Source organism: Clupea harengus, chromosome 3, assembly GCF_900700415.2.
Source record: "Clupea harengus chromosome 3, Ch_v2.0.2, whole genome shotgun sequence".
NCBI lineage: Eukaryota > Metazoa > Chordata > Actinopteri > Clupeiformes > Clupeidae > Clupea > Clupea harengus.
The window spans coordinates 8,389,113-8,412,443 of NC_045154.1; the positions used below are offsets into that span (position 1 = coordinate 8,389,113).

General features: G+C 42.3%; 3 protein-coding genes across 7 annotated transcripts in view; 1 reads left to right on the plus strand and 2 right to left on the minus strand.

The window, feature by feature from the left end:
- Positions 1–65: 65 nt before the first annotated feature.
- On the minus strand, positions 66–10,305 carry pstpip1a (proline-serine-threonine phosphatase interacting protein 1a). The gene is made up of 15 exons (XM_031564454.2): positions 9,295–10,305; positions 8,092–8,192; positions 7,569–7,643; positions 7,254–7,288; positions 7,057–7,163; positions 6,822–6,884; positions 5,948–6,052; positions 5,396–5,441; positions 4,539–4,618; positions 3,986–4,084; positions 3,238–3,334; positions 2,941–3,031; positions 2,046–2,131; positions 1,178–1,281; positions 66–797 (listed from the first exon to the last, which is right to left on the minus strand). The coding sequence occupies exons 1-15, from the start codon at positions 9,325–9,327 to the stop codon at positions 666–668; spliced, it is 1,254 nt and encodes a 417-aa protein (XP_031420314.1). The 5' UTR covers positions 9,328–10,305; the 3' UTR covers positions 66–665.
- Positions 10,306–10,413: 108 nt separating this feature from the next.
- rcn2 (reticulocalbin 2) lies at positions 10,414–13,627 on the minus strand. The gene is made up of 8 exons (XM_012833575.2): positions 13,577–13,627; positions 12,720–12,888; positions 12,526–12,628; positions 12,041–12,237; positions 11,829–11,942; positions 11,564–11,657; positions 10,768–10,907; positions 10,414–10,601 (listed from the first exon to the last, which is right to left on the minus strand). The coding sequence occupies exons 2-8, from the start codon at positions 12,861–12,863 to the stop codon at positions 10,458–10,460; spliced, it is 936 nt and encodes a 311-aa protein (XP_012689029.1). The 5' UTR covers positions 12,864–12,888; positions 13,577–13,627; the 3' UTR covers positions 10,414–10,457.
- A 143-nt stretch (positions 13,628–13,770) lies between these two features.
- The window catches only part of scaper (S-phase cyclin A-associated protein in the ER), a 104,773-nt gene continuing 95,212 nt past the window's right edge, over positions 13,771–23,331 (plus strand). For 2 of the 5 annotated variants that reach the window (XM_031564458.2, XM_031564460.2), the window contains exons 1-2: positions 17,524–18,019; positions 20,503–20,620. In XM_031564458.2, the coding sequence (XP_031420318.1) occupies positions 17,966–18,019; positions 20,503–20,620 (172 nt within the window). In that variant the 5' untranslated portion in view covers positions 17,524–17,965. Of the gene's footprint in view, positions 14,090–17,523; positions 18,020–20,502; positions 20,621–23,331 lie in introns of those variants that run through there. The other 3 variants (XM_031564456.2, XM_031564457.2, XM_031564459.2) reach the window with 3 other exon arrangements.

Genomic DNA, 23,331 nt, shown 5'->3' on the forward strand with positions numbered 1-23,331 from the left:
TTTATATGTCTAAATAAGTAAATGCGTAAGCGTGACATGTGAATATAACCTTGGTCGTCTTGCCATAAAGGAACAGGGCAGTTTAATCGTGGTAAAAACATGTTTACAGTTAAAGGAAATAACAGTTTGAATATTAATGAGATATTTTGACTCATAAGCGAGTTTTGAAACTTAACTAGATGTTTTGCATCAAATGCATTCACATAGTTTGTGCTAAAGAAAACCACAACTCCTCTTGAATTATTGACCATACCATAAACTTACAACAAAAAACAAGAACATAATGACACACAGTAGTGATGGTTATGACTGAGTTGAAATTCACCATGCCATGAACACAGAACAACTTAATTTAACATCCCCCAACCAGGAACATCCTTTGCAACAGAATAGTAACAACTCATTTTAAAATGTATACATTACATTAAAGAAATATTGAAATTCAACATTCAGTTCAGTTACTACTAGATCTAATGCACTCTGACTGTGCTATGCCAGCCTGTAGTGCCTGCTTGAAATGAACTCCCCCTCTCACATAATATAAATATGTTACCCGGAATAAAACCTGCTGTTAAGATGGTGCTTTACACCTCTGAGTCAGATGAGCCCACACAGCTGATGAGCTGTAACAGGGCCCTCTCAGACGTCTGTGTGTGTGAGTCCTCTCAGGCTTTATTAAGGTAGGATCCCGGGACGAGACCCGACTGGCCGTTCCTCTCCACCGTCCACCAGCCATCGTCCCCCTGGTCCACCACCACAACTATCTCCCCCACAGAGATGGATAGCTCATCTGAGCCCTGGGGAAATGTAAGCAAACAGGCACACACACATAGGGCATAGGACATGGGCAGTTAGATTCAGTGTCCTGTGATGATTATCTGTCTACTGCTAGTTTTTTTTTGTCAGGTAATGACTGACAGGAGGATTCCTCCTCTTATACACAGTAGTAGCCAGTTACATATGCCTACAGTTCATTTTGTTTATTTTACAAGTAGCATGTATATGGCAGGTAACAGAAAGCCCCCTCCCTCTCTGACCTTTCTCTATTTCTCACTAACACACACACACACATCCAGCCATTCTCATGTTTCACAGCCCCTGAAAGCAAATATCCCAGAGACCTGGTGCCAGGTGAGTTTACAGGAAGTCCTGTGTTCAGGCTTTGCCTTTGCCTAACCTGAGCGATGTAGTCATAGAGCGCCTGGTACTCCTCCACTGCTGCAACCCGTGGTGCTCCTCCGGGTAGACATCCAGGAATTGACGCATACACTCCGTCTTCAGCTGAGGGTTAAAACATGGCTGTATATTAAATATATTATGCCCAGCGCCAGCGGTAACATTGACTTAATTCTCTAGGGGCATGTCAACCTTTAAATTATTAAGGCTGATGGGGTCACAGGTCATCATCCTACCAGGGCAAAAGATATTTCTGACATCGTGCAAGGGGCTCTTATTTTTAAGAGTTGGGCTTGGCTGCCACCTAGTGGTAAAGGAATGACCTCTGTGACAGCAATGTTACATTCCCTGCTGTAAGTAAAGAACAATACAGACATTTTTGGTCGAAAACTAGCAATCTGACAACCAAAAAGACATACAAATCATTACATACACCAACAACAGCACAGTTGGCACTGATAAAAGGCTTGCTAGCATGCAAATTCATGTCCTTTGGTGATATAGTTGGGGATGCAGTGTTGTAGAAACTTTTATATATATTTTCAAGGGGGTGGTCCGACCCAAACCACAGAACTGCAAAGTGCATAGCCTAGGCAGCTAGTTGGAATGGCAGGTGTATTTATCTATCCCTGTATATCATGAAAATTAATTTGAATACTCATTGCCTATAAAAGCATGCTTCAAAAAGTGGCAAATTGTTGTATAATGTCAATGCTCAGATGAGAGACACTGCTTGTCAGGTTGCTACTTTAGCGTGCTATATATCATATTTAAAAGATAACACAGAACATTATACCATTCACTGTCGGCACACAGCAGAAGTTAGTACACATTACATTTGGTTTCTTTCGCCAGGGGACAATTCTCACCAAGAGGTGTAGCTGTTGACACTGAACCATCGTTGACGTTGTTCCTGCTGCCACCAGAGCTGTTTCCTTGCAAAAGATTTGAAAACCTACATACAACATAAAAGGCAAAAGTGTATTAAAGAACATAGAAAACTCAAATAAAAAAAAGAAGCTACACGTAAATAAATAAAAAGTAGAGTGCATTTGATCAGTTAAGAGAAAGCATCTGAGAACAATTGGGTCTTAGATCAAGAATTCAAACTGGCTACAGTTGGAGCACCTTTGATGTCATCCAGTTGGTCCCGGAACTGAACAGCATAGCAGCTAAAAGTTGATGTTTAATTCTGATAGGAGGTATTACCAATTTTATTCCAGTAATCTGAGAGGCCTATCGTGTGTGTACTGTGCTGAAATATATATACATAAATATATATATATATATAGAGAGAAGCTGAAACTTAGACATGAAGTGTATCTGTTTACTCGTTATATTATTTGATGCAATGCAATGACTTGCTGCAGTATTTTTTCGAAATTAAAACCTGTGTGCTGTTTCGTAGAAAACTAGCAATGTAACTACATAAGGCCTGCAAACACCTTGCAGATTCCAACAACAGCACAATTGGCCCAACTCGGACTCGAGGTTTAGTGACTCGAATAAAACACTAGGGGCTTAACAACTGCTGTTTAAGGGACTTTAGAAACAGCAATGGACAGCAGTGATACGTTATCAGTTGGTGGACGCTTTGGTCTAAATTAACTAAATATGGCTAAGAACTTAAAATTAGATCTTAAACCCCATCATTATTAAGTTGAAAATATGACTGTATTGTTAGAGCTATCCCTATTACAGCTGGAGTACTATGAAATGTCAATGTACTCAGCGCAAGATGCTTCAAGCATCTTCATTCCTCACCTTTTCATGACCCCTCCTCCAAAGCGTCCCCCAATGCAGTTGCTGTCCGTGCAAGGTTCCCTTTCGTAGTAGTTCTCAAACACAATAGGCACTAGGGAGACAGGGGTTGGAATTCAGAGAGCAAACACATCCCATCAAACAAACGGCTTGAATCGAGCAGTAGCAAGAGGCCAGGTTAGCCCATGGTGAACATAATGCAGCTGACTCCATGACTGACAGTGACAGAACAAACATGTGGAATGAACAGGCAGACAGTTAAGTATTGTGGCTGCATAGATGCGTGGGGTGGATTCTCACCTGGAGGGGTTGTCCCTGAGCTCTTTAGCTCAATGAAACTGTTGTTGTCAACTGTGATGTCACACTCCTCCAGGCTCAAGCGCACTAACTCATAACACTGGAACAGCAAAGTTTTGTTAAGTTAATCGTGTCACTCCAATTCAAATCCATTTGTACTGTATGTGTAGCAAAACAATCCCAAGAGAAATAATGGGAAATCAACGGAGCTGCCGCTGTAATTTCAAAACCAAATTTATTCTTGAGGTTCCAAACATGTTCAAAGGAATTTGGCTTTTGAACCTTTTAGCTCCGGCATGGGTCTCCCATTATTAATCATTTCACGTTTGGACTGAAAGTCCAGTTTTGAGAACTGCTTCAGCTTAGCAATAAAATCTTCCATTCCACAGAAGTGTAGAAGAAGAGCAACGTTCCCCAGCATAACCCCGACAGGTGCGCTCTCGCACGCCCCCTTCATTGAGGCAGAGGTACTGTGTGCCTCACCTACATGATTTTTCAATGCGTTTTGAGCTCAGCTCAAAGGTTCTACGCATGCACACGCAGAGAAATATGAATATTTATTTTATTTCATAATTTTTTTTATAAAATATATATATATATTTTGTTGTTGTTACTTTTCAAGATGAGGCTCTGCCTCACCTGCCTCATATGACCGCACGTCCCTGGTGTAGCTAAAGTATGGCCACTATCCTCAGTAGCTGTACTTCGGCCACATTCACTTTGACAAGCCATAAGTATGATATTCACTTGCCTCATCGTCATTGACGGACTGCATTGAGAACTGGTTGCAATGAACCCACATCACATTTCTCAGAATGTTGATGCGGTCTCCCTCATGTTGCTGGAAGACCTGTGAATAACATTCAGGAGGCATGAAGCAAATGTAGCAATGCATTTAGTTAATTTTCATTTTTGCACCAGCTGAAAAAAAAAAATGATATTCTCACTTCATGATAGAACGACGGTATATATATATATTCGGTATACCAATGCTGGTTGGCATGATCAAATGGTACATGTTTAGTGAAACATTTCCACTTTCCTCCCTTGAAAACCAAGCGAAACAATACAGACATACACAAACAGATCACATCTATTACCACCTCACATACCTGTGTGGTGGTTGTTAAGTCTTTGGACTCTAATCTCATTGATAGGAAACGCGACTGGCAGCACGCAAAGTCCGTCCACAGAGGCTGAAAAGTGGGCTAAAGGTATCTGGTAGGCAGTGGTTCAGGACCTCTAACCAGACCAAGGCACCATGCTTAAATTAAGAAATTCAGGTCATGTCCTCCATCTCTCACCTCACACGTGCTCTCGTGAGTTGATTCCCATTCCTGGCGAATCTTGTCAAGCTGCTCGATATTGGTCATGTACTGCTTCTCTAATAGCAAAATACAAAAATTAAGAATCTTTGTCTTTACCTCACATATGAACTGATTAAAAATAATGTTTATTGTTGCATTGCACCTATGATATGTAGATGTTCTACATTCAATTTTAGATAAAGATATATAAAGATACAATAGGCAACTTTCACCCCATACCAGCAGTGAATAAAAACCACCTCTGTAGATTATCTAACAACTTGTGAAAGTGTGTACAAAGACTGCCAGATACTGCCCACCTTGCTCAAAACAGGTGCAATATTCCAGGGTATATACTGTTTCACATTTCTTCATTGTCTCCCACAATGTACTGCTACTGCTTTTATGCACTGTGCACTGTGGTGAAATTTCAGACTTAACAGAGTGTGAGAACCATGTGATTCCAGGTGGAAGAGGAACTAATGTCTATTTACCGTTTGTTTCAACAAGCTTGGGTTTCAGACATAGCAATACAATGGCCCACTTGTACAAGATTGATACAGCAGAGTATTTGTACTCTTTACTGTTTTATGAGCGGCAATGTGATTGTAACTGGGATTTACTGATGATGATGTCAGTGTTTGTCACCCATAGTGCTGAGGTGTAAGGATGTGCCACACAACACAAATCTTATGGTGCATACAGCAGGTATCTTTACAGCAACAGTGAGAGACACTAAGATCTGCATCTTTATATATACTGTATGTGCGTCACGGGTACTTTCAGGAAGTGATCTGATATTTGTAAAGTGATACTGTAAATATTACCATGGTTGATACAAAAGGGACACATACCTGCGTCTACTGCTGCTTCCCTGCATTGCTTGGCTTTGTTCTGGACCTGGTAAAACATAAACCTATTTTGAATCATATCTTTGAATTGCATCAAAATCACTTGCAAGAGGCCCGAAAGGTCTTTGTTTCACACTCAGTTCTCCTTTACAGGGGAAATGGCATGATATGCTTTAGATCTGACAGTAATTTCAAGTTCCCTTCTGTTCTGTGCAAGAATGAGTCAGATGACTCATGGGTATTACTGGTGGGATGAACAGGCAATCAAGTGTACATTCAGAAATATTCCATGCCCTGTAACAGAATATAGATTTCCTGAATGGAGCTTTTGAGACGACTCAAAGGAAGCTATTACACATTATGTCTCACTTATATTTCACACCTCAAATTTATGGTCAACCTAAAACCAAGGTGTCTTTCTCTTCACATTGATGTTTTCTGGTGGCACATCCACTTTTTTCTCTCTTAACCATGAGTTTGTCTCCTGCCAGTTCAATGTGAGATGTCACAGTGAGATGTGCACATCCTGTATACATTGCTTTCAGCATGTATTACCTTCTCAGCCTGTTTGGGCGTGGCAGTGGGGGCACTGTTCACCCTGTCAGCAGCCTGTTCCGCCTCATCTGCCTCTTTGCATTTCTGCTCGTACAGTCGCTTAGACTATGGTAAAAAAAGAGAGGGGAAAAAAAACCAGGACAGCTATTTTAGAATGACTGTGACACAGGATAGACAGAACATAGACTTAACAAGGTAGCAAGTCAGAGGTGTTGTGGGTGGCAACTGTGAAACAGACAGGATATGTGATGTTTCAGAGAAGCCTGTCCACACAGCCCACCTCCTCCCGTCCCCACTCATTTGCACGTTCTGGACCTCGCACGTTTGTGCTTGCACAAGGTTGCCTGTACATGCACTAACGACTTTAGACACACACTTTCCTCTTCCTCTTCCTGCTCTGACTGTTTCACTAGTTTGGTAGCACAGCACGCACACACACCCGCACACACACGCACACCAGTCACATTATGGCACACTATGGATTTCTTTCTTTCACTCTCTCCAGAGTAGCTTATTGTCCAATTGTACTTTCAGACTGAATTGGAACTAAGTTAGCTGTAAACCTAGTACTATTGGTTGTCCCAAATTAATTGACAGAATATGGATACAATATCAAACTGGACTGAGTGTAGCCCTTTATGTTTTCATGACATTCTGTGATCTTACATTCTGTGTACTTCACTGAAAACCATATGGTGTCAGGGAAAGATTGCACTAGCACATTGATAACAAAAGGGTTCTCTGTTTACATGCTTATAATTATAATTATAAATGCAGTACTTGATCCAATGGAAAATAACCAGTCTACATGCATGCAAACTGTCACAGCAATGTAAAGAATCAAAGATCGAAAAAAACAAAGGTGTCCTCTCACCTCCATTGTTTTCTTAAATAAACCAATTTTGTTCTTCTGTACCTTCTCCATGATCCCCTCAAACTGTAAGCAGGCAAAGTATTATCAACAATGCAAAGCACTCACACTCTTTGTCTATCAGCCTCTCCATGTAAGGCATAACCCGTAAAAGAGGAAGAGAAAGAAGGACATAATTCATAAAAATAGAACACAGATTGAGACAGATTTTTGTGTGCATGTGTGTAAATTAATAAACCTTTTTTCTCTGCTCTTTTTGCCGCTCTCTAAACTGCTCCATCCGTTTTACTTCTTCTTTGAGCATTCCTGAGAGTTGAATGTGCAGGTTCCCAACACTCTCAATCTCTGGTGGAACAAATGTTTCACACTCATTCAAAAGTGAGAGGCTACAATTCAAGGGTAAAGTCTTTCTAAACGTGTGTTCTTGTCACTCACGTGCTTTCAGATGATCAAATGAAGCTTTCAAAGTACTGCCAACATTAGAAGAATGAAGAAAAAAGGTGAGATTTTCTGGTGAATTGCTGAGGCCAAAAGCTAGCTATTGCTTGCAACAAAGTGCTAGGCATGTTCTTGATCTGTCAATGCACTCTAAAACAATGTAAAATATCTGTTTTAAGTATTAACAAGGTGTCTGTGCATATAAAAAAAAAAAAGATGTCGGCAGAAATACAGTGCGTTATAATTAGAAAGTGAAAGCATGTGAAAGTAAAGACTGCTGCTTGATTGACTTCTGCCGAGCAAGTGCCCAACCTGATCTCACTTTGGCCTCCTGCTTTGCGAGCAATAGTCACCAACTCCTTGCCATACCTTTCCTCTGCCAATGCCCTAAGGAAAAAGGAACATACTTAAAGAGAAGTAAAATAACTGATTTACAATTTAGACCCAAAAGGGAAAACAACAATCTAAAGGTAAAATGGGAAACCTCACTAATAGCTTCCCCAGACAGATAATTTGTTGTCTAAGGAACCATATATGGGCCTACATGCATGAAAACCTTTCATTGATTCATCTGCATCATGGGTTGCTGTGTGTCCTCATGATCAAGCAATGCTAACAGATCTAACTACTGTTGACTATATTATAGAAATATGAACAGTTGTTTTGGGTTGCGGTAAAGAGTAGGCAGATTCATTTGTATTCTTTTTCACTTTGGAAATATTTTTTAGCATCTAGTATCTTCTTCTAGTATCTCAATCCATTCAGACTGACTGAACAGTCACGGACTGCATACATGTTCAAGACATTTCAGTAGGTTGAGTTGAAGAGTTGAAACCTCATCTTTAGGAGTTCTTCCATGTCCTTGCACATACGGCGGCCATCACACAGTCTCTGTATGAGTGCATCATAGCCCAGGTTACTGCAGAAATCCGACCCCTGGAGACAGAGACAGATGCACACTGCTGTGTCCATGCTGGTTTTTTTTTTTTAAACACAGGATCTGACATCGTCATCACCCATGCTAATCATAAACTTTAGGGAGGGACTTGCCCATGAGAAATTAAGCAAAAAAACATGTTGTGTTGTTATTTATGGCTCACCAGCAAATAAAATGCAAAGCACACATTTTCATAATAAGAGTTCTGTATCCTCAAATACACTACTGCAGTTTAGTGAATGGCTTCTCTATACTCTCTTTGAAGAGTTTCCCAGATCAGTGAACACCAAAGGCCAGAGATCATTTTGGCAATGCATTATTTGCAGGTAAGAAGAACTGCTTTTGAGGTAACTAGCTGACTTATCTTCCTTCACAATTTATGTAAGATTTACCTTTAAATCTGACATCTATTTTTGTTCACTAGTGGTAGTTCGTCTACTGTACTTTTCCTCCATCAAAATGGTAAATGATGTAAACTACAGTAACGATGCAGTAAGGGAACACATATAATAAAATGACATGTGTCATGATTCACACATCAAAAGTCCAATGCCCAAGAATGTTTGCAGTAATTTTCTCACATCATCGTTACCTTGCCATTAGAGAATTTGCTGCACAAGTTAACCACTAAATAAAAGGATGACTACAAAACAAGTTCTGACTGGTTCATTTTCACACGCAAAGGTTGAAATGGGATTATGGCGCTGGACCTATTGATGCAAATTAACCCAGAAACTCTCTGTTGCTTTGTAGATTGAAGCTCTGACAACACTTGCCAGTTCACAGATCAAAGACAAAATAGGACATGACTGATCCACCACTCACAGGAAGTCCACAAAAGCCAACAGAAATAATCAATGCCAATGGACATACTAATGGACCAATCAAACAAGAACTGAAAACTGTAATGCCTTGTTGCAAGTTTAACTAAATGTCAGTGATAAAGCACATAAGGGAACAGTTTTAAGATTCCACTGAATACTCTCATGTCATAGATAAACGTAGAAGAAAACCAAAAGACTGTGCTTCTGCCCATATGAAATTATTCTTGTGGGCGCAAGGGAGCAAGATCAATGAAAGAGGCTGTAGCAACCCACTCACCCAGAACGCATCCTTGAATTGTAACGGTGTCATCTTAACCCAAAACCTCAGAAGTATTTCCCCTTTTGAAAAATGTCTTTGCTGACACAAGCTTCAGGAAAAATCCCACAGGCTTGCCAGTGACACGATACGAGTTCAAACCAACAAAAATGAGAGCAGTTGAAAAAGAAATGACAGAGTTTGAATGTACGGTACGCGCAGGAACTGCTCTGCTTAAGTGAGCATGTTTGGCTTAAATGAGGAAGAGCCTTCGTATGATGTCACCAACCACAGACAGTCTGTCTCATAGATAACAGAGCTCTCCTTTGGTTGTCATTTGAATATTAGATAGGTGGAGACTGGTAAAATGACATTGATTTAATAACAGTGGTTACCAGTTGTCAGGTTAAATGAATATGGTGGATATACAAGTTAGTTAAACTCATAGTTTTGTGTGGTCCTGGTTTGGAGCTTTCAAAGATTCATTAGCGAAGCTTTTTCCTCATTACATGTGATAAACCATGTGATAGCTGCAGCTCTGTCAAGGCAGGTCACATTTGAATATCTGTGGACATATTGCTGCAGCATAATTGAACTGAAATGCGGGGGTTAAATACAGATCAAACTCATCATTGAAAAAGGCAAGGCGTCCCTGAGAGACATACAATGTAACTCCGTAACTCAACAAATGTAATGAAAGAATCAGTTTATGTTTTTTTTTATATACATATGTATATATTTTGTTTTATTTTGGGGGATTTAGATAGGACAGTCAAGAGAGAGTGGAATCGGGAAATGACCTCAGGTCGGATTCAAGTCACTTTATGTTTATCATTATTATTGCAGGATAGTGTTCAAGAGACTAAATTAACTTAGCCAGATAAAATGAATATGCTCAAAGGTAGATCAGGCTGACCAATAGGACCACTGGACAAGAATTAAACGTTTAAACAAATTGCTTGCTGTGGTCAGCTCATAAATCCATATTAGGAAACCACATCCTTGTGACTAAAAGTTGTGAAACTACCGGTATCAAACTAAATTGGTGATTTGGTGACACAAGTCATCTTCAATGGGTTTTCATTTCAGATGTGGAACTTGGTGTACTATGAGCTGAGAAAAAACACGTTCACTGCACCATTGTTTTTGTAAAAAATGTATTTGCAAAACAAAACCCCAAAATGTTACAATTCATCATGAGACACATGAAGCTGCCTTCCATAATCAGTCACTTCACTGTTCATGAAAGTTTCTTGGCCTTTCAAAATCTCTGAATCCGACAGCCTTTTATCCCCATCCACATCCATCTCCTTAATCAAATGAATGGCCTGTGAGGAAAACATAGAGGCAACAGATGTGAACAACAATGAAGAAGATCCTTACTTATTCATAAAAAATACCCATTCACATGCCACAAGATCCTTTTTTCACAAGTTTTTTATAGTGAAGTGAATTCTCTTTGACAGAAGCAGATGGCGACTCATGCCTACACACCTCTTCCCGGGCAGAGCCGTAGCTGTTGGGGGCCACCCAGCGAAGTTGCTCGTCCCTGTTCAGCTTGCCATCTCGGTTCTGATCGTACAGGTCCTTAAAACGCACAGTCTCTTCAATCTCCCACTGCGATGGATCATCTCCTGTTGGAAATAGCATCGTTACTTTCAATGCAACATTTACAGTGAAAACAAGAAAGGCAAGAATACCCCAAAAGAGGAGAGGACAGGTTACCTCTGCTAAGTTTCTTGATACCCAACTTTCCCAATTCTAGTGTGTACAAAAATGCATATTTCTTTATACCAAGGAAATGTTCCATTACACTCTCATGAAACTCCTTTTCATTTCAGATCACAGATAGTATTCGCCAACGGATGTCAACTTCTTTGTAGCTCTACTGACCATTATGTGTTGGTATACCACAGAGAAACTACTATTTTAAGGAGGAGGAAACACTGTTCTGTTCCCACCAACCACCACTAACTCTAAATGACGAGCTTGGTTACATTACAACTTCCCAGGTAAGATAAGCAGCATAAGCAGCAACTACTCAGTTTCAGTTGTATCACAGTGTACACCTGGCACAGCATATCCATCAGAAGTATTTTTGTCTGACATTTTTTTCCTGTCAACGTCAATATCAACATTACTCTAATGTGACTGAATTGGAGGCCCACTGAGGCCTATCAGGACAAATTCCAGTGACACTGTTTATAAAGCAAACACAGCTGAGCTCAATAAACTTCTGACTCTATGACATGTCTGTTTTGGATATTAAATTACAGTACGCTAACATTACCATTTGGCCGAAGATCTCCAATGAACTCTTTTAAGTCGATGAAACCATCCTTATCTGTGTCATATTCAACCAGAACATCCTCAATGGCAAAATCCTGCAGCGTGTAGCACACAGAAAAAAACAGTTGCTTGTATGTAACAGTAATAGTTAAAAGTTAAATTTAAAGTTAAAATGAAAGCAAATCATGAAATGGACATCCCCATATATAAAAGAAAAGACACAACAATATTGTGTTAACAGTTTTTACAGTAAATCTGTGACTTACAGCCATGTGGTCCACTTCTGAAGGGTGTGTGAAGGCCAGAAACTCAGTCAAGTTCAGGCCAGGCTTGCCATCCATGTCAGCAAAGTCAAAGCGCCTCTTTTCCTTTAAGTGTAACTGAAGAACAAAGGATACAGTAAAAGCCATCGGTTTGAAAAACACATAGTTATTCATCACAGCTGAAACAAAAACATGACGACGACTATATTACATACATATCTGAGGGATTCTTCCTCTGGGTCTTCGAGAACTACGTTTTCATCCACTTCAACTATGCGGTCATGCATAACCATGTTATACTCATCCCAGGAAACAATGCCATCTTGGTCAGTGTCGAATTCTGGAAAGCGCTCTCTTGCATCATCCAGTGCATATTTCCTGTACACCTTCTGAATCCACACAGTGATTTCCTCTGTGAAAGGAACAGAAGGAATCCATCCTTTAATGCTCTTTGGGAAGAGCTAAAATACAGGATACTGTTTCAGTACACTAGAGCTAGGGGTCTAGGGAATGTGTGGCCTGGCGTTGACAGACCCCCCATGTCATAACTCTCTGTTCTGGACATCCTCAACAGGGATTCATCTTGTTTAGGGGAAATGTGACTGTGCAGCATATACAATATCATGAAATAGAAGTGGAATAATAACAACAGATCATAGGTTTAATCAACGACTGCAAACACACCAATGACTGAATTTACCAGCACTTAAATACTTGTCTGAATCTGTATCAATCTTCTTTATGATTTCCGCAAGTCTTCTCTTTTGCTCCGAAGGACTCAACTTTTTTATCTCTTCTTTGTCCTGAAATTAAAAATGGCCAAATATTAATGAGCTCACATAGGTACGCTAGAGAAACCTGAGTTCCTGAGTGTCTGAAAACAGATGATATTACCTCAGTGCCCAGAAAAGCATTCATATCATGCTCAGGATTATGGTGCCCATCAACATGGTGATCTTCATGGAATACTTTGTGGGCATTTTCTCCAAAGACATATTGTAATGCACACAAGGCCAGTGCGAATACAAATGTTTTCATCTTGCTTATAATGACACTTGAAAATCTGTGGGTCTTAAATGTATGTTAGGTGAGAGGACATAGTAATGCTAAGCATAATGCAATGCAATAATTTTCAATTGTTCTTCAATCCTCTAGTGCACTTATTCTCAATATGGCTGCCCCTAGCCACGTGTTCTGTATGTTTTCTATCTCACCCTGATCTGCGCCTGAGGTCATAACGACACCCTTGATTAGCCGACGCTTGATTTAGCTTATCATTGACATTTTAATTATACAGATTTCAATCAAGCCTCTGCTGTAATGATACCCAGGCCATCTCCGCTCATTTTTTCCACAATGCTGCCGTCTAGTGGTGTTGTCTAGTCAACATCATAATTATTGGACGGGAACGAACGAACGATCTGTTTTGTTGTTTTCTGTTGTCAAAAGTTGTTTATTCATAGTCCACCACAAACCTTGCCCAACTTTGACATCAAAATCATTGTCGTTCACTTCTAATTTCATTTCTACATCGTCCAGGAACTCCCCACATATGCAACGACTGACTTCTTGCATATACCTGAAACACCAGTATACACTAACAAGCCCTCGATGTGTTTTTAAAAGAAAACACGACAAACAGTCGTGCGCATGTATTACCCCTCTACAGCAGACAGCTACCTACAAAATGTTACGAAAAATATAATATCTTGCTCTCAGAGAAAATAAGCAGAAGAAATATGTGTTCGTACCGTCCTGCAACGTCAGTGTGGGAAGAGTCTTTTTGTCCCGCCCTCCTTTTCCCCTGACTAAATTGGTTGCCATGGGATAAACCGTGAGCTTGTCGTAGGGACACCCCTTGACCCCAGTCATGCTGAACATGATTGGTGTACATTATTTTGTTTCCGCTTTGGTGAAAGGCCATTGGGTAACTCAGGTGTCTACAATTGCTATTTACATATACTTCCTGTGCGCGGCTATGATGATTTAGCTGTCAATGCTAGTATGCTATTCACTGTCTTCTGAATAGTGACTGAGTTTGGATAGTTCTGAAAAAAAAAATCGAACCTTATAAGCCACGAAACCGAACGCCAATGTCAAAGGATAGCCGTCACGATGGACGGCGGCGAGGTGCTGGTCAGCACCGACTTGGACCAAGAGTGGGCCAAGGTGGGGATGGGAGGGAAAGATCTGGGAGCAACAGCTCAGGATCTTCACATGGAGGAGGCAAAAGCAGGAACACCCACGTAAGCATTGCCCTCAAGGTGAATATTATTATTTGTACACTGGACACACTCGCCGTCTAATTAATCTATTGCCATTTTAAACGTGCAAATATTTCTGTGTTTTGATGGTAAACTGGCTAGTAGGCGGGCCTAGCTGAATTACCATTCCAACAGGGGTTAGCTAACTCCCTGTTCGTTTACAGTAACCGTCACAGTTATCAATTGCTCTAACTTTTTCTTAACCTAGTCTTACTGGCATGGTATGTGCCTTTATAGGTTAAATAGCCAAATAATGATTTAAAGTGATACAGAATACAAATCTATGAATACCACGTCATTGCTTTTGAAGTTAAAGAAAGATCCCACATAGCTTATTTTTGTCTCACTTTCAGAGATAAATGAGACCTCAAATAGAAGCAAAAGGTTGCAAATGTAAGAAAAAATCTTTTAATGACAATCACTTCAGAGATTTGTGAATGTATGGTGCTCTGCACTGCTGTCATCCCACTTATTATTCTGAGGTCATGACTGGTTGTTCTGAAGAATGTAATTAGCAAGAAATTGAATGGTACTGATTTATTGGCAGATATCTTGGAATACCTAGGCCTGACTAGTTATCAGGAAGCATTGTCTGGATTGTCACAATTCATTTCAGTTGTTCAACTATAATGGCGTTTCAGCCTACCACGTTCTCCATATAGCCTACTTACCTTAACTTCAGTGAAATTGAACTATTCCTTATGGAGCATATTTAACTTTTTCCTGTAGTTTCCATGTTGCATCCATTGTGGTGTCTAATTGTTGATGATGAACAAACCCCTGATGTGAATTTACATCTAAAAGCAGTGCATATGTGTGCAATCCCTCTCTGGCGGTCTGAAAGCTGTCACTGGTCATTTCTGCAACTACTGGGTGGGTGTCTGGGAATGACAATAGTCAGAACAGGGCCACTTTGTCTCCTTGGCCTGTTTTCTCCTTAGGCATGAATTACTTTTTGTTTTATTGGAAATGTTTTGTAAAGTGTGAGAATACCACAAATGGGTTTTATTATTTTGCATTGCCACTAGTTTCTTCATGTGTTACCTTTGAAGTGAATTTGAAAGCTGTACAGTCATGAATTCTACAAGAGAAAATGTCTCGTAATGGTCCCCTACTATTGAAATAGTATTTTTACCTTTTTGCTTTGGCTCAGCTGTAGTCCTAAGACCTAAAGGTTTGACTGTCCTTTGCAATGTGGCTAACCGTCAGAAAAAAAGATTTCCTTGAATTTAATTGAACAAAGACGACATCGGCCACTAGTTCAGCATAAAAGAATACTGAGACAAATATTTGGTCTGAGGATGTGATGAAAGCCTTTAGATGGAAAGATTATCTTAAAAACGAGGTGGTTTTTACAGTTTACCAAAATGTCAGTGTAGTGTTAATGTTATGCAAAGAATGTAATAGCACTGCACAGAAGCTGACACATTATGTAGGCCTATTGTTCTTGTGCAGATTACAGCAGAGAGCAGATCATACCTTCTCTCTGTATTTTACAAAAGAACTACAACCATATTTTGAAATCAGCCCTATTTACTTCACACTGTCCCACATTTTGACACAAAATAAGAGTCGTAATCCAGAACATCAAGGACATGCTATCACAAGTGAATCATGGGCATCATGCGTTTTGTCATTTGGTTTTTGGACATTAAAGGACTTGTCATACACGCTGCTGGTATATTATTAAGGATGTGCAAAAGTGCTTTGTTTTTGCCCTCAGCATAGGTGTGTATTACATTTAATTATATTGTATTTATACACCACTATCAATTTCTCAATGGCCCAGAGCCTGAACCCCCTAGAGCAAGCACTGAGGGGACAGTGGGCGAAGGAAAACTCCCATATATGCAATCAGGAGATATCTCTACAATAACAAACGGATATACCAAATTTCTTCTGACAAACCAGCCAGCAACTTAAGGTTAACTTGAAGTCAAGGTTTCGGCCTGATTTGCGAAACCTGCATACCATACCATAACCCATAGTGACAGAGATCAGATGATTTATTTTTGCCTTCTAGTCAGCATTAAAGTAACACTATGTAACAATTCTACCTTAAAATAACAGCTTGAAAAAAATTGTGCCGCTACAATTACTTTTATATGGAGAATGGCCTCTCCACCATTGCCATCGGGGGTCTGTAGGGAAATTACTGCGGTCTGTAGGATTTCTGGAGCCGCCCGGTCCTTTGTGTCTGAGCATGCGCGACTAGGATCGGGTAGCGATTTCGATTCAGAGCTAGCCATCTTTCTGCTGGATTAGTAAGTAGTTTATTTGCTGTCCTGCTTTGTCTTGTCTTGCACTTGCTCGATGTTTGACTGTGCAAAGTTGTTGACTCGCTAGTTTCTCATAAACGAGGAAAGCAAATTTCAACAGGTTTCGCCGCTAGGGGGAGCTCCAAGCCAAAAACTCCTTAGTGCTGCTTTAAGGTAAATAATTAAAGGAATCCTCCTGTTGTTATTGAACCTAGGAGTCTTGTTCCAGAGCTCATTGGTTGTATTTACAACAAAGCATCTTTGTGTGTTGTCTCTCTGTTTGCTGTGCTATTTCAACAAAATGTTTGATGTTTAACCCAGTTTTACTGTCATCACCACCTGTGTTGACAAGTCAAAGTTTAATGTTGCATGAATGGCTTGAGAGTAGTCACCTCCATCAAGGAGGTTATGTTTTTGGTGCTTTTTGTCACTTTTTGTCAGTAGGATTATGCAAAAACTGTGGGCCCAATTTTCATTAAACTTGGTGGAAGGGTGTAGTGTGGGCCAAGGAAGAACCCATTGAATTTTGGAGCGGATCCCAAATGATATTACTCTTTTGTTAACGTTGCTAGGGCTGCGCTCTCAGAGGGCTCTTCTAGTTGAATGTGTTTCACCGGTAAATAACTTGCCCTTTAAAATCCTTACGAGGTTAACTGATGGTGAACAATTGTAAGCGAATCATCAGCGTTGTATTTTTGGATTTTTGACTTTATCTTTGACCTGTGCCGTAGCTTCATGTAGCCGTTGACTTGATTGTCATTTGCTGTTTGGATCTGTGTTAAACCCTGTTGGGCTGACTAGCCAGACACACTCAGTGCTCGGGAGGAGCTGTGGTGCATTGGCTGCAGTATGTCGGGCGCAGGCGTACCCCTCCCCCTCGTCTCCTCACCCGTGTCCCTTCACCCCCCCCCCCCCCCCCCTTCCTCTGAGCTCCGCGTGGGTTTGTTTTCATCCCCCAGCCTCTGTGACTCATGCACTGCCAACTCCAATCGGATTGTGCAATCGTGAGCCGGCAAACCGGAACGCTTCCTCCCAGAGTCCCCCAGGCTGTAGCAGAGAGGAGAGGAGAGGAGAGGAGAGGAGAGGAACAGAGCAGCAGGCTGAGGGGGCAGGCCTGTTGAGTGCACATGACTACACTGGGAGAGGGAGGGAGGGAGGGAGGGAGGGAAAGAAAGAGAGAGAGGGGGAAAGCAGAAGGCAGCGCTCTGTCAGGAGTGAGGGAGAGCGAGACGGAGGCAGATAGAGTGAGGTACCGGCTCATCGGAGAGACAGACGAATTGGTGGGGGAACGCGTGCAGGCAGACGGGGAGAGGTGCAGCAGTGGCGTCTGCAGCCGCCCAGTTCGCAGCTGAGTCGTGATTACAGCCGGGAGCAGGCAGGGTGAAAGGGCTCCCTCCGCTGCAGTTCAGCAGCCAGCCAGGCGGGCACATTCCCCCTCCCTGCGCTCTGATTGGCAGAGGAGTTGACACAGCTGGGACGAGTCACCACACACACACACGAGGCGACTACCCAGTTGGAGGGGGGCTATATTCGTCCGCTGCTGTCAGACGATGGTGTCGCCCAGCAGGAGCAGCAATGCTGGCCAGGGGGAACAGGTTGACTGAAGTATGAAAAAAGTATGTCAGGGCTGGATAAGGACGAGGAACCTGCTTACAGATTCTACTTCTACTCTGTACGTACCCTCTAATCTCCCTGTCTCTCTCTCTTTCTCTTACCCCCCCCTCTCTCTCTCTCTCTCTCTCTCTCTCTCTCTCTCTCTCTTTCTCTTTCTCTTTTCTTCTCCCCTCTCTTTCCCTGTTCTTGCAGTGTAAATCTTTGCTCAGTCCTCCTTGTGAACATGAAATTCTAGACCTGACTGTGCTCTCTGTAAAAAGGGGACGCTTGCAGTGAGGTTGACCCAGGGCAATGGGCCCTTAGCTGAAGGACCACCGTCTGCAGTTGGAGAACTGTTTGATTTGTGTCCTTGTTTTCAGCCACTGTCGCTTTTATTTTCTGATTGTTTTGCAAAGGTCTAAATCCCACTGAGGAGCTTCCGGAGCGACCTGACCTCTGGCCAGGTGGCAGGAGCGTTTGGCTGCTTAAGTGGATGAGAACGGCAGTGTGCTTACTTGCTTGCTTTCTTTCGCTCGCTCTCCCCCTTTCCCTCTCTCCTGTAATCCTGTGTCATCCACTTCTCCTCTACAGCAGAGTCTCTCTCTCTCTCTCTCTCTCTCTCTCTCTCTCTCATCTAGAGAGTCATCTGGCATCTGATGCTTGCCAAAGTACAGGAGAGATGGGGCTGTAAATATTTACTGTCAGAGCCGGGCCATTGGCAAGCAATGGTGGCTCCCCTCTGCCTTTTTTAAAGAGCTCCTGAAGTGGAGCTAATCTCCTCAGCTCTCGTTGTCTGTTCGCTCGTTTAAAGGGTCCTAAAGCCTATTGTCGCCAATCTTGTCTGCCACTCAGTAAAGGACAGAAAGAGAGAGAGGGTGAGAGTGTCTTATCGAAAGATGCTTGTCTTGCTTGGGAGAAAGTAGGTCAGTGGTGTGTATCAGGCCTTGGGACATAAAATGGTGGATGGCCAGGACCGTGCTCTGCTTATGCATGTGTGAAGCCTAATGAGCCCTGTGCAGTATTCTCTGCTGGGAGGATGCAACGCACAGACTGCTCATTTGAGATGGAACACACTCCAGCCAAAATGCTTCTGCACTCAAGCCATCATTTGCATATCGCCATGGTGTTTGTGTGTGCGTCTGGGTTTGTAACAGAGCTCGGCTTTCTCTTCAGATCTGCTGCAGCCACTCTTTGATGAGTGTTTGTGGGTGTTTTATTACTATGTCTGGGGGGGGGGGGGGGGGGGGGGAGTTGTGTGCTACTTTGAGGTTTGCTGTCATCCTTTCTGGCACTGTGGCAGTCACGCTAGAGCAGGACCTGAGGGCCGCGTGATCCTCATGCTGTGTTTTGGAGACGCCACCGATGACTCATTCCTTCTCTGACCCCAGCTGGCATCCTCATTAAAACAGATTTGTGTTTGTGTTGATGTTTGTTAAAGGTACAGTCCTCAGTGCTGGTGGAAGGTTGTTGAAATTTGAGCTCTACAGCCAATCGAATACATCCCTCCCCTCCATACACCTGAAGCAACACCGGAGCGCGAGCGCCACTTGTTGATTGGCTCAGTCCGACCCACTCTGTTTCCTACTTACAGTGCCAGGACTGTGCCTGAACACTGGACGGACAACTAGAGGAGTTCAACGAAAAGTTTGAATGGAATATAATCAGAGACTGCATCTTTAAATATTTCAAAAACTTTTTTTTTTTTTCACAATGCAAGGAATGGGTTGCAGAGCCTCTCTGTGCCTTGGCTGGGTTGTGTGATCTCTACCCTGCCAGCGTGTAACGTTAGCCGCGTACTCAAAGAGACTCCACAAAGGGCTTTTTTGAGAGCGAGGAGACAGAGGCTATTCTTTAATTGGCCTCTCAGAATGGCTCTGTGTGGAGGGTGAAGCAGCTCTTTGCATTCATGACTGGATTCCTGAATCATGCTGTGTGATGACATTAAGAGAAAGGGAAAGAGAGGGTGAGAGGAAGAGAAACAGAGGGGGGGAGAGAGGGAGAGAGAGAGAGAGAGAGAGTGATGGAGAACTGGCATCGGAGAACAAAAAGAAAGCGAGAGGGCAATAAAACCATAACAGCCAGCCAAAGATTTGGCATCCAATCAACTCACATGACCTCTTCAATGGGACATTCAGTGCCAGGCAAAAAAAGAAGCGTAATCCAGATTGCCTTTCTGTTATATCACAAAGCCCTACAGTGCAACTCTTATGGCTACGGTGATGTGCGTGTTTTGCCTGTCAAAGCACTAAAATGCCCTAAGACAGCGCACAGATGAATTATGTGTCCTAGAGATGGTACAATTAAGGGTGAGGCAGCGTTCTGTTTTATTGCACTCCTGTTTCAGTGCCTTTGCGTCCTCCATAAGCTGAAGTTGCTCTCCCAGAATTTAGCATGGTCTTCTGAACTCTCCTTTACCCGTGCCTTGATCTGCCGCTGGTTGTTTTTGAATGTGGTAAAGGCCCGAGGCTGAAGTCTCTGTTGAGACTGCGTGTTCTCTGCAGCAGCGTGTTTCATCTCTCTATCTCTCTTTCTCTCTCCGTCTTCTTCATCTCTCCTTCTCAGGCCTCGTTTCAGCGTTCCAACAGCCATGACAAGGTGAGGAAGATCGTGGCGGAGGAAGGCCGCGCAGCCCGCAACCTCATCGCCTGGAGTGTGCCTCTCGAGAACAAGGAGGAGGAAGGTGTGGTAACACGACAAACACACACACACACACACACACACACACACGTATGTAAGCAAAGTAACATACACACAAACACATTGGTTTCTTCGCGTGTGAAGATCATTAATGAAGGAATACTTGATCCGTTTCTCTGAAGAAATCTGTTATTGTGATGATCTGTAGCAGATATGTTGATGGCTGAACATGCCAGTTCCTGAGAGGCCTGTCCTTTTGTAGCGTTTTCTCCACAACTTGTGGTTGAGACGGGCATGGTTGGTTGAGATTTGACTTCTTTCTCTGCATCCTTTTCAGCACAGCGGTTTAATGCCTGATTTTGGCCATCCTTTAGGCTAGACATATGTATACACACTCTATAAACACAAGTACTCATTCATCTGCAATTTACAATTTGCACACATGCACCCACATTAACATACTATACACATGCACTCAGCCAAATGCACAATCTGTCGCATTCACACGCAGGCATGCACACATACACAAACACACCACCCCATACTGAGATTGTTTGTCCCCTGAGCTAGGATTGTCTCCACACTGACTCACGATAGAGGAGCATCAGCAAACTCTTACAAACACACACTAGGTTGGGATGATATGGCAAAAAAAACCTCATATTTTTATATGCTGAGGAGAAATGGCGGGAAATGATGCAATAAAATCAAAAATATAATGTTTAAGTATTACTGTTTATTTGAAATATAAAAAGGTTAACACAGTATGTTATCCTATATCTAAATAGTTCAATTCAATTGAAATAAAAAACTAATTGTACACATCTTAAGGCCAACACAAAACACAATTCTGGATTTAAAAAAAAGAATAAACATAAGATCAGTGTTGGCCTACACACAGCATACATGGTAAAGCTGTAGGCAAAAAAATGAAAGGAAGTTATGGAAGATGGTATGGTATAGGAACATATTTTATATCCGAGGGGGGGAACAAAGTTGAAAATATGTTTGTGTGTGTGTGTGTGTGAGCTGCTGCACCATACTTCCCTGTTTTAAACGCACACAGATGGTAACCTGCGTAGCCTATAGGGTGCATACTCCATGCAATCATGGTCATCTTTTGTATAAAATAACATTGAATTTGTCAATATTTTCAATATACCGCCAAGTCCTTACACGAACACAAAGCTCATTAGCAGATCAGCTGATGCCTGGAGAGCGCACAGCACTGTTTACCCAGGGCTGTGGAAAGCTCATAATGGGGGCCACTCAATCCACTTCCCCCAAGCTGCAGAGACACACACCCACACATACGCACGAACGCACACGCACGAACACGCACGCACAACCATGCACAACCACAGGATTAGTCACCTGTGTGTGGCTGCAAAAAGGTGTAGTAGATTAGTGCATGACTGTAAGAAGAACTAGAGAGAGGAAACAGAAACTTTGTGCACACACCGTGAAAACTGAAAACATGTTCCGTCATTGTTTGTCAGTTTGCAAGGGCAGATGCTTCCGCCATGGAATCATGGAATAGGAACACTTAGAATGGCAGCGCATATTTACAGAGCGGTGTTGAATTTGTGTGAAGAGCTTTGTGTGCATCATCACTCATGACTGCCTCAAATCCGCCAGTCAACCTGACCTCCCCCACACTGCAATGTAAGAGTTGGCACCTCTTGTTTGTTTGGGAAGTCGCCACAGGAACACTGTATTCCTGCATAGAGGAAAGGTTGCAGGAGTCCACAGGGCATTGGGGAGCAGTGAGCCATAAAACAACCCCCCCCCCCCCACCTTGAACAAAGTGACACCCTGACTGTGCTTTTCACCACCGGGTTTATACAAATGTCCCTCACCTTGCCAGTCCTCTGCACACCTCGGTGCGTCAGCTGAAAGGGGCGCCCATTGGTCTCTGTCTCCTGTTTGAGCAGAGGTTGAAGGAGAGTGTGTTTATTTGATTCCTGTTGTAGTGATGTCTGTAGAAAGAGTCCTCTTCTGTCATACTCTCTTTTGCTCTCATGAAGGACATTCGGACAGCAAGACAGTCGGGTACTTGGCCTTTTTTTCTTTTTTCTTTTTAATGTTTGTTGAGTTATCAGCTCATCAATATGACATGACTTATTTTTACCTGACCCTACCATGACTGCCATGACACACCAGCGGAAACCATAGAGGTGGCTGTCTGCAGTGACAGTGACGTTAGAGGCTCAAGATAACTCACCTATACACACAGAGGCCTGTTACCTCAAAGTTCTGTGGACAATTAGGGTGTGTGTGCATGCGTGTGAGTGTGTGTGAGTGTGTGTGTGTGTGTGTGTGTGTGTGTGTGTTTGTCTGTGGTGAGCTCAGATGAGTGGTTTGAAGTGGGCTGCAGCTGGCAGTGTCTGACGCTTCAGTGGGCGCCTGTCAGAAGCAGAACAGCCCTCTCCTCTCAGACTCACAGAAAAAAATAAAAATAAAACCCCACAGAATGTTGTCGATAACAAGCACTGACAGCCCTCTTCAGAGAGAGACAGAGACAGATCATTAGTGGTGGTTCATCTCTTCTGCTCCATCTAACCTAATTGCAATGTTAATCTTACTTTTGCCCACTGTGGTCATCTGATTGATTCTGTTTTGTGTTAATCTGTTAGTCTGCTATTAATCAGAAGTGAGCATAAACGAAGGTTACGTATGTAACCACGGTTCTATGAGTTTCGGATGACCGCCAGAGGCGTACGTGCAGGTCGAGTGTTAATACCAACAAAGTCA

Excerpts from the sequence above, each read along its gene's own strand:
- pstpip1a (XM_031564454.2), bottom strand. The coding sequence starts at position 9,327 with ATGACACCGTTACAATTCAAGGATGCGTTCTGG. Across the intron at positions 6,053-6,821 it reads TATTTAAGAAAACAATGGAG|TCTAAGCGACTGTACGAGCA; the intron begins GTGAGAGGACAC and ends TTTTTACCATAG. Across the intron at positions 4,085-4,538 it reads CTCACGAGAGCACGTGTGAG|GTCTTCCAGCAACATGAGGG; the intron begins GTGAGAGATGGA and ends TGTTATTCACAG.
- rcn2 (XM_012833575.2), bottom strand. The coding sequence starts at position 12,863 with ATGAAAACATTTGTATTCGCACTGGCCTTGTGTGCATTACAATATGTC. Across the intron at positions 12,238-12,525 it reads AGACAAGTATTTAAGTGCTG|AGGAAATCACTGTGTGGATT; the intron begins GTAAATTCAGTC and ends TTCCTTTCACAG. Across the intron at positions 11,658-11,828 it reads CAGAAGTGGACCACATGGCT|GATTTTGCCATTGAGGATGT; the intron begins GTAAGTCACAGA and ends TACACGCTGCAG.